Consider the following 15,393-nt stretch of genomic DNA (forward strand, 5'->3'; position numbering starts at 1 on the left):
TTGACCTCAGAGGAACAGATTGTTCAGTGTTAAAGGCCTCGCGAGAAGGGAAGGGTCAGCGAGAGGTGAAGGAGAGCAGTCCTGGAGCAGTCCCGGAGGAGCTGGTGGGTGGGGACGGGTGAAGTGCAGGTTCAAGTGAGGGCTTCCAGAACCAGGAGAGAGATAAGGAGTCACAAATAACTGAGGAGCCGAGACAAGTGGATGGACCCTGGAGTAAGTAGGAGTGGGAGCGGTGGTGACGGTTTTTACTACAAACGGGTGGTATTTGTGGCTCCCTTCCTCATCCCAGTCAAATCTGGAAGAGTGGTTGACTGGCAGGTATCCAGCAGGAGCCCGTGTGAGAACTCATTTCCCTCCTGCAGTGGTGCACTGTCTTCTTTTTTCTTTTTCCTTGTCTCTCTTTCTTCCTCCTCTCCCTTCTTCTCCTAGCTCCTGCACCCTCCTCCCTCCATTCTCTTTTGACAGATTCTCTGTACACGTCTCTGGCTGGCCTTAAACTCATGAATTTCCTGCTCTGCCTCCTGAGTGTTGGGATGACAAGCATGTATTATCACAGCCTAGCTTAGCTATTTTAGTAATTGTCTTTGCAGAATGAAGCATAGAGCAGGATGGGCTCCAAGCTGAGAGTCTTGTTTGTATAGGGTGAGAAGAGTGGGTGAAAATGCTGCTTGTTGGTGTGCCCTACTTACCAGCTGGTGGCGTGATGCCCTGCTGTGCTTGGTTTGTTGATCTCCAGGTACAGTAAGCGGGTGGCAGACATTAAAGAGAGCAAGGAGTACGCCATTGCAAACAGGTACAGTCGGGGTTCGGGGCATGTGCTCGCAGGGGCTGGGATAGGAATCTCCCAGACTTCTCTTTTCACCTTGGCACACTGACATCTATCCCGACTTGTGGTCTCACCCCCATGAACTTCCTGCGGCCCACAGATGCTTGTATTTTCTCCAAGTTTGAGTTTAGCCCTGAACCTCCCCAGCTGCAGCTCTCTTCTACACTGCTTCTGGGAACTTGTGAGGGAGAGAAAGACAATATTCCCTACTTTCCACTTTCCTCCCTCAGTGGCCAGTTTCACTGTCAACGTCGGCAGTTTCTTCGGGTAGCTGTGAAGGAGTTGGAGACTGTGTTAAATGATGAACCAGGCCTGCTGGGTCCTAAGGCAAGAGAATTGTTTGGGGAGGGATAGTGACCAATGATGTGTGGGTGATAACTTAGCATTCATGAAACTGCATTTCCGTGTGTGTCTAAATGTGCATGTTAGCATACATGACTGTGGAGGTCAGAGGACACCCTCAGGTGCTGTTCTTCAGACACCGTCCACTTTTTTTTTTTTTTTTTTTTTTGAGACAGAGTCATTCACTGGCCTGAGACTCATGCATTAGGCAAGGCTGACTGACCAGTGAGTTCAGGGATCTGGAAGTCTCCTGCACATTGGGATTATGAGTGCATGCCACCATGCATGGCTTCTTCTTCTTCTTTTTTTTAAATTGATTTTGAGCTCTACGTTTTTCTCTGCTCCCCTCCCTACTTCTCCCCTCCCTTTTAACCCTCTCCCAAGGTCCCCATGCTCCCGATTTACTCAGGAGATCTTGTCTTTTTATACTTCCCACATGTTTTCTTTTTAATGGGTTCTGGGGACTGAACTCTGACCCTCATGCTTTTGTGACAAGTACTTTACCAATGGAGCTATCTCTCCTGCCCTCTTCCTGGGTCTCTTGTGATCAATTTGTGTGTCCTTGTGCTGATTCCATGACTCTCAAAGTCTCCAAATGTTTTATGTCTTCCTTGGCACCATCATAGAATGCCTCCTAACAGCTATTTGTGTGGTTGGCCTGGCTTCTGTTTGAGTGTAAATTAATTGATGACAGAGCTTGCTTTCTGTTTTAAGTCATCTAAATACCCATTAAATATTTCTAAAATGTAATTTTGTGGGAAGGGAGGAGTACTGACTATGAGCCAGGGCCAACATATGTATGTCTGATTCTGTGTCACATGGCTCAGCTTTCTGTGCCTGTGTGCTTGTTTCTAGATGCTATTGGTATTATATTCACATACAGATTATTTCAGTAGTTTTCTCTGTGCTTAAAATTTATTGCTTTCTGTTCTGGGGATTGGACCCAGAGCCTTGTACCAGACAGGTAAGCACTCTATCAACTATAGCCCTAACACTAAAATCCATTTTTTAAATTTTAGTAGAAACTTCCAATAGGCTTTTTTCTCTCTTAGGCCCTTTTTGCTTTCATGGCCCTGTCTTTCATTCGTGATGAGGTCACTTGGCTGGTTCGTCATACAGAAAATGTTACCAAGACTAAGACCCCTGAAGACTATGCTGACTCGTTAGTATTTGCCCAAGAACCTTGTCCTTAAGACTGGGAGAAGTGGGTAAGGGGACATTTTGATCTCTGCCTTGTATGGGCGCGTGTCTTCTCACATGGTCTTGTCGATGTCTGTGTCTTTCCTTGTCCTCATCTCTACAGGACCATTGCAGAGCTCCTCTTCCTGCTGGAGGAGGTCAGGGCTCTGGTCCGACGACACATCAAAGTGATTCAGCAGTACCATATCCAGTACCTGGCCAGGTTTGATGTCCTTGTGCTCAGTGACATCATTCAGGTATGTTCCCCTGATGACACTTTGGAGACTCCAGCATGATATCTTGTAGTTTGTCCTTCTGGAGCCACTCTGGCTGAATGACTGTAGTTTGGATGTAAAAAAAACAAAACAAAACAAAAAAACTGGTGTACACTAAAGATGTAATAAATCTCACCAGGTTTGTTCCCCCTAAGCAAGAGGAGAGAAAACATAATGAGAAATGGGAGTCTACATGGCAGGGATGCTGGGCAGTACTCTGTGTTCCTCTTCTGTTTGGGGCAGCCAACAGTTCCTCTGTCTTCATACACTGATTGAGCCTGTGCTTGCACTTCCCATCCGAGGAACCTGTGAGCACTGACAGTATTCTTACTCTTTTAGAATCTGTCTGTGTGTCCAGAGGAGGAGTCTGTCATCATGTCCTCATTCGTTAGTACCCTGTCCACTCTGAGTCTCAAGCAAGGTAACTGGGAGGAGGTGGACTTGTCGGGGCACTTAGGAGGGCAAGTAGAGTTGTTCTGTCATCCAGAGCATTGGGGAAGAAGACTCAGAGGAGGGCTGCCATTCTGTGCTGTTTGATTATTTCCTTTTACATTTGCTTCTGTTTCTACAGTTGATAACGAAGAGAAATTCGACTTTTCTGGATTGAGGCTGGATTGGTTCCGCCTACAGGTAAGGATCTTGTCCTGTAGTGGCCCCTACCCTCAGGTTCCTCATCTTCCACAAGTCTCTCCCTGTTTTTAATTTGTTAAGCTCTGCTTCAGAGACTAAGTAATCCTGGGAAACTGCTGACTAGACAGGGCACAACACCCAGAGCAGATTACAGCCCCAAGGCTCATTCCATTTCTCTTGTTTTTCTTCCCAACCCCAACCATAGGCCTACACCAGTGTGTTGAAGGCACCTCTGCACCTGCATGAGAATCCTGACCTAGCCAAGATCATGAACCTCATTGTCTTTCACTCCCAGATGCTGGACTCAGCAGAGAAAATGCTGGTGGAAACCTCAGATCTTTCTGTTTTCTGGTGTGTCTTAGTTCTGACTTAATTGTCCGTCCCTTTGATCTTTCTGGGTTTGTTGTTGTTGTTGTTTGTTTGTTTTTTTGAGATAGTGTTTCTCTGTACAGCCTTAGCTGTCCTGGAACTCACTCTGTAGACCAGGCTGGCCAGGAACTCATAGAGATCTGTCTGCCTCTGCCTCCCAAGTTCTAGGACTAAAAGCATGTGTTCCATGTTCTCCTGTACACTTCTTTAGTTTATTTTTCTGTTGTTTGGGTAGTTTGAATTTTTAGGACATATAAGTTCAAAGATTAATTTTCATTTATGGGTATGAATGTATGTCTCTGTGTATATGCCACTTGGGTATGGGTACCCACAAAGGATGGAGGAAGGTGCTGGGTCCTCTGGAGCTGGAATTATAGGTGTTTGTGAGCCATCTGATATGAGTGCTGGGAACTGAACCTGGGTTCTCGGGAAGAGCAGTAAACACTCCTTACCACCTAGCCATCTCTCCAGTCATGATATTTAGATTTAAAAGACATGAAATCAGGTATGGTGGCAGATATCTATTATTTCTGTACTTGGAAGGTAGGGAAAGGAAGATCAGGAATTCAAGGTCATTTTTGACTACTTACAGAACTAAGGGAAGAATGGGCTATAAGGAAACTGTCCCCAACAAACAAAGAAACCTGAGTACTTGGGAGCCTGTAGGAGGAGGATGCCATAAGTTTTAGGCCGGGCTAGGCTATCCAGTGAGTCCCAAAAGACCTTGTTTCAAAAACCCAAAATAAAATAAAATAAAATAAAATAAAAAAATAAAGAAACCATGAATTTGTAGAGGTTTAGTACTGGGGAAGTAAGAAATAGTTGAGAGAGCTGGTTGGAGAAAGAATGGATACTTCATTGTCTTCCACAGATGTAACCTGGCAATAACTCGTTGACCACTGTGGTGTGTGACTCTACTCCTGGAAGGATCAAAAAAAAAAACAAAAACAAACAAACAAACAAAAAAAAAAAACAAAGCACGATTGTCATGTCTGCTCTTTGCAGTCTGTTGAAATGGAAAGCTAGAACACGCACATCTGAACACACATAAACATAGTACTTGTGAAGGAAAGGCATGTCTCTTGCAGTTAATCTAAGCAGGTTTCTGGAGCCCAAGTGTCATATTGTGAGGGGATGTGAATTTGGAACTTCTGAGTTAGAGGGATGGCCTGAACCAGGCAATGATGATTGCCAGGGAAGAACTGTAAATTTTGTCCAGGAAAGGGAACGTTATCATGATGCTGCCCTGGAAGCCATTGTAAGAACTTAGGAAGACTAAGATTCTTTGGTTCCCTCTTACCTCTAAGGTAGAAAGTAGGAAAGACTGCAAATAAAAGAAAATTGTTGAAGGGTCTGGTTTCTAAATCCTGGGTTTCAATCTTCTTTCTCTACAGCTTTCATCTTCGCACCTTTGAGAAGATGTTTGCTATGACACTGGAGGAGCCTTCCATGCTTCGCTACGCCATTGCATTCCCCCTGATCTGTGCCCATTTTGTCCACTGCACTCATGAAATGTGCCCGGAGGAGGTGGATATCCTGGCTTTCAAGTTCTGACAGCTCTCGAGCCTCTTCTTTATTTCTCAAAGCACAGTTCCAGGGGTTGATTTTGATCCTAGGAAGGGAACAGGCATAACGTAACTTTTTTCTGGTCTCTGTTTCTTTTTCCTTAGGAGAGGATGGCTTAGGCAAGGAGTAAGGGCAGTGTGGGAAAGGGAAAGTGGCCTTCATGTGATTCAGTTCTCTCCTGGTCCTCTCCCACAGTACCCTCACCTGAAGAACCACAGTCTTCATCACTGCAACTCCTTCCTGGAAGAGCTGGCCAAGCAGACCAGCAACTGTGTGCTGGAGATCTGTGCTGAGCAGCGGAAGCTGAGCGAGCAGGTAGCCCTCATCCTGGTCCAATGTCCTTTCTCCCCCTCAGGGCCTTTTCCTCGGCCACCCTTGTTTTCTTTCTCACAGGCCAAATTCTTTTTTTCTTTTTCAAGACAGTGTTTTTATTCTGTAGCTTTGGAGCCTGTCCTAAGTCTTGTAGACCAGGCTGGCCTTGAACTCACAAATTCTCTTTCTTAAGCAGGGGTAGGGATTTGGTTTATGGCAGGATTCCTCTCTGAGTCTAGTTACTCCAAGCACTCTCTTGGGATTAGAATCACAATGTACAACCATTTGATGTTGTGACCTGGCATAGCTATCTGCAAAGTTCATGTGGACAGCTCCACACCTGAGTTACAAAATAGCAATCACACACACAAAAAGCCCGAGTGCTTTAAGTGAGTTTGTGATTTTGGATTATCCTTGGTTGCACAGGACCTGTGGTGTTGGCTTGGATATGCTCAGTGGATGGAGACACTTAAAAATACTTTTATTTGAACAGTTAAACTCCACTCAAATCTGTGCTCTTTTTGAAGACTTTTGGGAGATGAATTTTGTCTTCTTTGAGTGGTGCATACATGCTTGGGACAATGACCCCAGATCTCTGTCTTGTCTAATCTTTCTGTTCATCAGTATCCCAGTTTACAACTAATGGGAGATTCTTAAGCCCTTCAGTACTGATCAGGGCTGCATTCTTGTCTTCTGTTTTTTTTCCTCTTCCTGTCTTGACTGACTCATAACACCTGGTCATGATTAGATCTACTACATTTCAGAAAATCAGGCATAATGAATGAGTTAGTTTTGTTATCCCCAGAGCCTTGAATTTCCCAGACTACCTACCCTTCCTGTGTTTGAGTCAGAAAGTAGCAACTTTGGTAGGAGCGGAAATAAGGTGTGTGTGTGTGTGTGTGTGTGTGTGTGTGTGTGTGTGTGTGTGAGTACAGACAGACAGTTACCACACTACTCAGCTTTTTCATTTTCTAATGTATCAGGAAAAGATACAAATATTTTCTTCACAGAGGTGTAATAAAGGCTAAATGGGATAGAGCTCACTAAATATTTGGTATACACAGCAGTCGATAAAGGTTGTCTCCTGGGTGAAGCTTAATAAGCACTAACTTCTTGGGCTAACGGTTTGGGGTGAGGATCAAGAAAGAAGGCACGTGATCCCTGCCTTTGGGAATGTTCCAGTTTACGGGGAAGGGAAGTACAAATACATGACTGAAAGAATGTGAGTAACTGATGCACAACATACATACAGATGAGGAGACCTACAGCTGTATTCCTTGTTCGGTATGACTTTCTACTATACTCACGGCAAACAGGCTTACTCAGTGCTGTGTCAGGAATGACTAAGCCATATGTGTGAATAATTGTTTGCTCCCAGAACTGTTGTAAGCAAGTAAGTGTTGCCCTTCAGAGATAACGTTTTGAGTAAATAATTATTGATGCGATTACTAATAGGGTTACATCTTTGGATATTGATTTCCGAATCAATAATAAATACTTTTATATTAGTGTATCTTTGTCCATCAAGGTGGATTTTATTTTATTTTATTGAACTGACTGAATTTGGAGGGGGCTGGAGAGATGGCTCAGAGGTTAAAAGCATTGACTGCTCTTCCAGAGGTCATGAGTTCAACTCTCAGCAACCACATGGTAGCTCACAACCATCTGTAATAAGATATGGTGCCCTCTTCTGGTGTTCAGGCAAACATGTAGACAGAACACTATATATAATAAATAAAATAAATTAAAAAAAAAGAATAGGAAGTGTGACTACAAAATACCAAAACTAATGTTCTTGTGTGACTCTTTTCTGTTCTAAAAGTTCCAAAGTGATTTCCTAAGGCATCTTGAGTATCAAGTGCTGGCTGGAGAAGGGAGAGAGGTAGGATTGATATTTGAGCTAGAGCAAGGAATATACATATAAACATATTTAAGAAAAAGGAAAAACAAGGAAAAAATATTGAACACACGTGAATTTTGAGAATTTTGAGCTGTAACATTTCATGAGACAGAATATAAGTGGTACAGCCTGTGGGATGATGGTGTTGTCTTGCAAAAAGTGTTGTTCCCCCACATTGTGACTGTACAGAACAAGATAAGTGGAGCTCTCAGCTCTGCCTGTTTTCCTTGGATTTGTCTGTTAGGAAAGGCCACAGATGTGGGTGGGGGGAGCAGTGCTCTCATCCTGGAAAGACACTGCTGTCTGAGGACTTGAGGCTATTCATGGGGAGATATGTGTGAACACTGGAAAAGGTGAACACATTAGAGAAAGAGAAGCCAGGTGGGTGGGGAGAGGAGTGGATCATGACAGAGGAGCCTCGCACAGCTGTTAGCAATGACACTTGTCTCCCTCCATTGTGTCCCAAAGCTTCTGCCTAAGCACTGTGCCACCACCATCAGCAAAGCCAAGAACAAGAAGTCCATGAAGCAGAGGCAGGCTCCCAGGAAAGGAGAGCCTGAGAGAGACAAGCCTGGAGCAGAGAGTCACCGGAAGAACCGCAGCCTTGTCACTACGTGAGGTCCTAGCCCCTAAGGGCCGGAAGAGAGAAAAGGGAAGAGGGGAGGTGATACAGGGGAGAAAGCAGAGGAGGTGTAGGGTTGGTAGGCACAGAAAAGCTCCTTAGTATGAATTTTCTACTTTGATTTTGAAGAACATCAGTGTGTGCTATTCTAGACTGAGTGTCCTTACCAACAGCCAGACTCATAACCAAGTTCCACTTTATTTTCAGCATGGACAAACTACATCTAAACTTGACCGAATTGGCACTGGCAATGAATCATGTGTACAGCTTCTCTGTGTTTGAGCACACCATCTTTCCATCTGAGTATCTCAGCAGTCACTTGGAGGCCAGGCTCAATAGGTAACAGCCTTCCTGATCCACGTTTGTACTCTGTGGCAGTCTTCAGTGCGGCTCTGTTAGAACCATCCCGTTGGTCATGTCGCAGGCTGGAGACTGATGCAGTCTGGCACAGGTTCGAAGCACCTCTGTAAAAAGAAAAGAAGAATCTTACTTCCTAGGTTTTGATGAGCAGCTGGTCTATCCCCCTTGTTTGGTAGGGTGAGCAGAGAGAGAGAGGCTAGCACTTGGGAGACAGGCAGGAGTGACAGGCGTTTAAGGTCCTTCTTGGTTACCCAGGGAGCTCTAGGCCAGCCTGACTACACAAGCCCCTACCGCAAAAAAGGGAGGAAGAAGTGCAGAGCCTTTGCATCCACAGAGCTGTGCCCGCATCCTGGCTGTGAGCATGACAGTGGAGCAGATTATCTAACTATCTGAGTCAGTTTCCTTCCTGTTAAGTCCAGGATAATGATATTTACCAGACAGGTTATTGTGAATGACCTGCAATTGAAGATTAGTAGACAAATACAGATTGCTATGAGTGGAGAGTTCCGGCCCTGTAATAAGCCTTAGCTAAGTAAATTCCCTTCCTGCACTGTGCCATTCATTCCATTGTTCTCTGAGAAGGAAGGATACCACTTTACGGTGGATGTACTGTATTGGTTAGGGGATAGAGAGGAGTATGAATAATTCATTATTCATTTGTATTTTGTCTTGGAATATGAGCAGTTAGTAACAAGCACTTATTGAACACCTACTATGTGCCAGGACTGTTTTAGAGACTATTGATAAAGTAGCATACAAAACAGCCCTGCCCTATGACACTTACCTTGCAGTAGGGGAGACAGATTAACAAAATAAGAGAGTAGCATATATGGAAGGTTAATAATAAATGCTAAACAGAAAAATAAAGCAGGGAATGGAGAAAGATGTCATAGGAACTGTGTGCGTGTGTGTGCATGTGTGCGTGTGTGCTGAGGAGCTGCTGTAGTTTTAGGCAGTGTGTGTGTTGATTGTGTCCAGCACCTTGAGAAAATGACATATCAGTGAGCTCCTGAAGGAACTATGGAGCCAAGTATGTTGTATCTGTTTGGGAGCAATCATTGTAGACAGAGCAGAGGAACCAGTCTTACTAAGGCTGAGATAGGGACAAGGAGGTCAGAGGGGTGGCAGAGAGAGAACCCGGGTGAGCTGGGTGGGACGCGAGGTTAGCAAACAGCATGCAGGCAGCTGTCATGTGTGCAGTGTACGGTAAAGACTGGGTTGCATCTAGGTATGCAGCCTTGACTGGTCTGGAGCAAAGCTGTAATAAGATTTGTGTCCGCAGTTCACTCTGGCTTTATTAGCATGAATGAGAACAGAAGCAGGAAGACCAGTCATAAACCGTGCTTTGTAAGATGTACAGATTTATTTTCCTATTAAGGTTTTGCCTGGGCAAAATAAAATAGCTCATTTTTGTTCTGTACACATTATCTCTAGGGGAGGAAGCGCTTCAGTTGTACACACACTGTCAAGGACATGGCAGTGTGATAATTGCCCATGAACACCTTCAGAACCGTGGTGGTTTCCAGGTCCTAGAGCAGGAAGGGTGTGATCATCTACTTTCCCCGAATCTCTGGTTCTTGCTTCACAAGGTCGTTATTCCAAAAGCTCCAGGGTTTTGGCTGGAGGGTTTAACCTTTCTTTTAATTTTTTTTTTTGTTTTTGTTTTTCGAGACAGGGTTTCTCTGCAGCTTTTTTAGAGCCTGTCCTGGAACTAGCTCTTGTAGACCAGGCTAGCCTCGAACTCACAGAGATCCACCTGCCTCTGCCTCCCGAGTGCTGGGATTAAAGGCGTGCGCCACCACACCTTTCTTTTAATTTAAAGAAAATTTTATTTATTTTTATTATTTTTATGTGTATGGGTATTTTGTTTGCATGTGTTTCTGTGCACCGCACATATGTCTGGTGCCTTTGGATACCAGAAGAAGATACTGAATTCTCTGGAAGTAGCATTACAGATGGTTGGAGCTGCTCGGTGGGTGCTGGGATTAGAAGCCCGGTTCTCTGGAAGAGCAATCAGTGCCTCCCTAAGTAGTATGTAGTCCATGATCCTTCCTGCTTTAGACTTTTGAGTGCTGGTATCTAGGTATGTGCCACAACTGCCTGAAAATTCTATGTTGAGTAGGCCTGTCTCTCACCTGTCCTTTCTATGTTATTTTCCTTTAAATGGTACACAAGGGTCTAAAATTTTCCCTTTAATTTGTGGGAGCAGACTTTCCTGAACATCCTGCCATAAACTTTTTTGCCAGAATTCCAACCAACCAACGAAAGAACTCCAAATATCCTACAGCTTAGGAAGAGTTTGAGGAGTGCGTTTATAGTAAGGTGCAGAGGAGTGGCACCTATCCTGACTGTTTGTCTGACTGTGTGAAGAAAAGGGTTGCAAGTCAAAGGACTGGTTGAACATGAAGTCTTAGCCCCTGGGGAAGAAACATGCTGTGCACCCATGACTGTATGCAACAGCCATTTTCTCTGCCTTCTTTAGTGTATGCAGGCGGTGGTATCTATGCAGTGTAGCATCCATAACCACCAGGGACTGCACTCTTTCCAAGGAGTTCTAAGCATGATTTTCTATTGGTGGTGGTATTTGGGACTAATTCTTTCCTTAGAGTAGGTCTTTTACAGTGGACCCAATTTCTCCAGAGAAAGAAACAGTTAGGAATCAAATGTCAATGGATCCAAGTCCAAACTCTGTCATTACCAGCTGCAAGACCTTCAGCAAATGGTTTGCTCACCCCATTTTATTACGTACAGAATAGGGGTAATAGTGCCTACCTTACTGTGTTGCCTTGGGGTTTAAATGTGATGGCATGTGCTGCACCAGGAACACAGGGCTGTTTCTGTGGTTGCTAATATATTTGTAATTATTAAGGCTTTTGTCATTCAGAGCCATCGTGACTTTGGCTGGCTACAATGCCACCACGCAGGAGATCCTTAGGCCTTCTGAGCTGTTGGCAGGAGTGAAGGCATACATCAGTTTCATTCAGTCATTGGCACAGTTTTTGGGTGCAGATGTTTCCAGAATTATCCGCAATGCCCTCCTGCAGCAGACACAGCCACTGGACTCATATGGCGAGCAGACTGTCACCACTCTCTACACAAACTGGTCAGTGTCCCGTCTTCCCATTGTCTCACCGCTAGTACTTTTGCTTTACATAGTAGGACCCACTACCAAGCCTTTTAACCTCCAGCACCTCACTGAACCTGCAAAGGATTTTTTTCTGCTTGTGGATGAGCGCAATAGCTGGGGTAGAGACCTGGACCCCTTCTGTTCTAGCCTTCACATCACTACCCATGTATCAACCTGCGGGTCTTTGACACTATTCCTCTTAATGTCTGATCCTTAACTTGTATTTGCTGATTGCTGTTTCTGTTGAAAAGGATTCTACCACTTCTTTCTTACATCCTTATTTCTCTTTTTGCTTTAGCTTTTCCCTCTGAGAACCATGATGTCTACCCATATCTCCTGCACACAATCTCCTCACTTTCAGTCAAAGTGGTGTCAAGTTCGGTAGATTGTTCTGGATAGGGAAAGGAGCCTTTTTCTCAAACCAGAGAAAACACCACTTTTCTTTGACATTTTTAAGCCACGAGGCAGGGTTTTCCCTCCCCAAACCACCAGGTGGCGCTTTAAATCTATTGCCAGCCTAGGGGAATATGCTGGCCTGTTGAGGTAGGTAGGTTTCATCAGCTAGACCAGGCTAGGACTTGTGCATTTACAGCCGATTGCCCCTCTCACAGAGACAGCTACCTTTTAGTACCTACTGAATACTGTCTCATTAAGATAGTTTTTAATGTATTTTCAGTTCGAGAAGTTTGACAGCTAATTGTAATTACCTGGGGAATGAAACAATTGAAACTTGAGTTTGGCTCACTGGTGTTTAGCCCATGATGCTGTTAGACTGGTGTCTGGGTGAGTGCCGCAGTTGGTGGGCCTTCTTCTTCAGGCTCTGTCAAAGCCAGCATCTCTGCCTTGTCCAGGAGTTAGGAGGGAAGCTTTGGAGACTGGGTTTGATTTGAGACTGGCTTCTGGGATCCTGGGTCCTTGGTCCAGTGTTCCACCAGAGAGGATATGGCTTAAGTGTATTTCAGAGGAACCTAGTTCATATTTTTATAAATGCCAGTGTGAACCTGTCTGTCTTACCCAACAGAGGGTAAGGACAGGCAGAGTTCAGCTGTTGGAAGAGAGCAGGGCTGCAGGCTGGGAGTGCAGGATACTGCATTTACTGCCCAGTGGATTAGGGGCCAAGTGGAGTCACATTCCCGCTTCTCGTCCAGCAGCTTGAGGGTGTTGAATAGATTGCTGTGTTGCCTTCTTTTAGTCTTTCTCCTCCACCCCAGCTCCTAGCAGACTTTCTCCTTGACTCCTGGGTCACCAGAATTCGTTGGATGCTAACCTGAGTTTCCTTGGCCCCTCCCCCTGTAGGTACCTAGAAAGCCTACTCAGACAGGCGAGCAGTGGAGTCATCATTCTCTCCCCAGCCATGCAAGCCTTCATCAGCCTTCCCCGAGATGGGGAACAGAACTTCAGTGCTGAGGAGTTCTCAGACATCTCTGGTGAGCCCAGCACCCTGGCCTCCTTGCCACAGAGCTGAACTTCCTTCCCTCTTCAGTATCTTAGCCAAAATCCTCCTGCTTGCTAGAGGCTCGTTCAGCACTCTTTGTGCTGGTGCTGAACTCTGCTCAAGGTTAGGAGCACACAAAAAGAGATTCTAAAGCAGGGCCTGGGATTGAGAGGTGCCTTGGGGGCTGAAAGTGAAGAGAGAAAAGGAGAGAGGTTTAGGGACTAGGCAGACTACTAGTCATTGAAGGGATTCATTCTTTCCTTTCCCACACAGAATGCAGGAGCAACACACGCGGTGACTGATTTATGTGAGGACAGATTAAGTGGTAATCTGATGTCTTGACGTCATCTTCCTTGGCCAGTGTTGATTAGATGATGATGGAAGGCTTTACTGCGGACGAGTTATTGACTTCCATAGAATGTAGTTCACACCACAGCCTTGACACAGCTCCTATCACTATCCCATTTTTCAGATGAACAGACTGAGGCACTGGGAGGTTAGGAGGTACTAAGGTCACACACCCCTGAATGGTGGGACTGGGATCTCAACTCCGACAGTCAAACTGCAGAGCAGTGTGACACTGATTTCTGCCTCCTTGTGCACGGTAGCATATTTATTATCAGTTTATTGGGGGTGTGTGTGTTTAGATAAGGGAGTTGCAGTGGATTGGAAAGCCATCCCCCTTTAGTTTTTCAAGGCAGGGTTTTCTGCTTATCCCTGGCTATCCTAGAATTAGCTCAGTAGACCCAAGTTGGTCTCGAACTCACAGACATCTGCCTGCCTCTGCCTACCAAGTGCTGGAATTAAAGAGTGTGCCACTACTACCTGGCACCATCCCTTTGTTTTAAAGAAGGCATGAAGCCATATAATTCCGTCTTAACATTTATATTCATAAAGAATCCTGTTTCATCCCCTTTTCTCTCACTTTTATGTGAGTGATGAATTGTGCATGAGACCTAAGGGAGGTAGAGGTGTTCTATGACCCAGACTTCTTCATTCTCTTTTTTTGGGGATGGCAAGGAAGCCAAAGTGCACATCCATGTTTTCCAGCTCTGCCTCTTTACCATGCCCTGCATTCTCCCTGTAAACAGTCTATACTTTGTCCGCTGGAGCTTTTAGATGCCCCCTTTCATCAGCTCCACCCACAAACTGTAGGCAGCCTGTAAAACCTGCTTTAGGTCTTGCTGACAACTGACAAGCAGCAGGAGGTAGTGCACATTCACCCTCCACCCCCACCCCAATTTCTCTGGGTTGCCATGGTGATGGGGCAATGGTACTTCAAAAATAGATAGATAGGAAGAAAAGGATGCCATAGGGTTACTAACCGGGGACAGAGATGACTGGAGTAGGGGGTTTGCAGATCTATCCAGTAGACCAGCCTGCTGCCTCTTCATTAGTTCCAGAGAAGGCAATTTTGACCCTCTTCCCCTCAAGCAACAGTGTTAGCATTCTAAGGTGGTTACTTAATTATAAAACGCTTTTACATTTCTCGGCCTAGCCCTGTGATTGTAAATTGGTGACTCTACAGATGTCCAGTATTTACTTTGGACCAGGCTTTGCATTAGCTACAGTGACCAGGCTGTTTCCTCTGTAGCTGATGAAGGTGGATGGCCTAGACTGGTCCTGTCTTCAAAGACTTTAACCAGGAACCCCAGTTTCCCTTCCTTTATGAATTCTGATTAACGATGTCGAACTTGTCTTTCCTATGCTGCTCTCTTGTTACTTCTGGTCTTTTGTGCTATCCCCTGCTGGAATGACTGAAAGCCAAAGATCACAGCCAGAGCCTTTTCCAGCTGAGCTTGCCACTAGGATTTCCAACCTGGGATTCCCCCAGGCAAGTTTGATTTAACTGGGGGAATGTGTGTTGATTATGAAAAAAGAAAAGCCAACTTGAGAGGAAACTGGGCCAGTGAGATATTTAATACTGGAAATTGATGGACGGCTGAGAAATGAGACCCTAGATGCACAAGCATCATCTCTTTGGGGACAAAGTAAGGGCGGGAGGGCTTTGTGCTGGGTTTCAGACAGGTCCCTGGCATGACTAAGTGACCTTGGTTCAACTAGTATAACAATAGCAAAAGTCAGAAAGAGGAACTGGAAAGTGCAGGTTCAAATAAGAGGTAAATAGGGGCCTGGAAAGATAGACCGTTCAGCATTTAAGAGGACTGCAGCTTGAGTTTCAATATCCGTATGTCTGCTCATAAAAGTCTATGCCTCCAAGGGATCTGATGCCTCCTTCTGGCCTCTGTGGGTATTGCATGCTCATTGGGCACAAATATTTAGGTACATACACATAAATTTTGCTTTTAATAAAGAAGTGAATAGCGATCATAATTTGAGGTGAGTCATGCTATAGGTTCCAGTGGGAAGGGGGAATTGTCCCATGGGCAGCCAGACCTACCTGTATGTAGGACTATGGATTTTTTTTTTTTTTTTTTTTTTTTGCTTCT

General features: G+C 44.9%; 1 protein-coding gene across 2 annotated transcripts in view; it reads left to right on the forward strand.

Annotated features, from left to right (window-relative positions):
- Positions 1 to 15,393, forward strand: part of Nckap1l (NCK associated protein 1 like) — a 42,938-nt gene that overhangs the window by 17,036 nt on the left and 10,509 nt on the right. Inside the window, exons 10-22 of one of the 2 annotated variants that reach the window (XM_038343320.1) lie at positions 737 to 793; positions 1,057 to 1,153; positions 2,221 to 2,330; positions 2,472 to 2,604; positions 2,962 to 3,043; positions 3,194 to 3,252; positions 3,458 to 3,603; positions 5,016 to 5,148; positions 5,383 to 5,502; positions 7,868 to 8,013; positions 8,229 to 8,360; positions 11,266 to 11,484; positions 12,805 to 12,935. In XM_038343320.1, coding sequence (XP_038199248.1) covers positions 737 to 793; positions 1,057 to 1,153; positions 2,221 to 2,330; positions 2,472 to 2,604; positions 2,962 to 3,043; positions 3,194 to 3,252; positions 3,458 to 3,603; positions 5,016 to 5,148; positions 5,383 to 5,502; positions 7,868 to 8,013; positions 8,229 to 8,360; positions 11,266 to 11,484; positions 12,805 to 12,935 — 1,565 coding nt within the window. The remainder of the gene's footprint in view (positions 1 to 736; positions 794 to 1,056; positions 1,154 to 2,220; positions 2,331 to 2,471; positions 2,605 to 2,961; positions 3,044 to 3,193; positions 3,253 to 3,457; positions 3,604 to 5,015; positions 5,149 to 5,382; positions 5,503 to 7,867; positions 8,014 to 8,228; positions 8,361 to 11,265; positions 11,485 to 12,804; positions 12,936 to 15,393) is intronic. The other variant, XM_038343321.1, reaches the window with a different exon arrangement.

The sequence above is a fragment of the Arvicola amphibius genome, chromosome 9, assembly GCF_903992535.2.
Source record: "Arvicola amphibius chromosome 9, mArvAmp1.2, whole genome shotgun sequence".
In the NCBI taxonomy this organism is placed as follows: Eukaryota; Metazoa; Chordata; class Mammalia; order Rodentia; family Cricetidae; genus Arvicola; species Arvicola amphibius.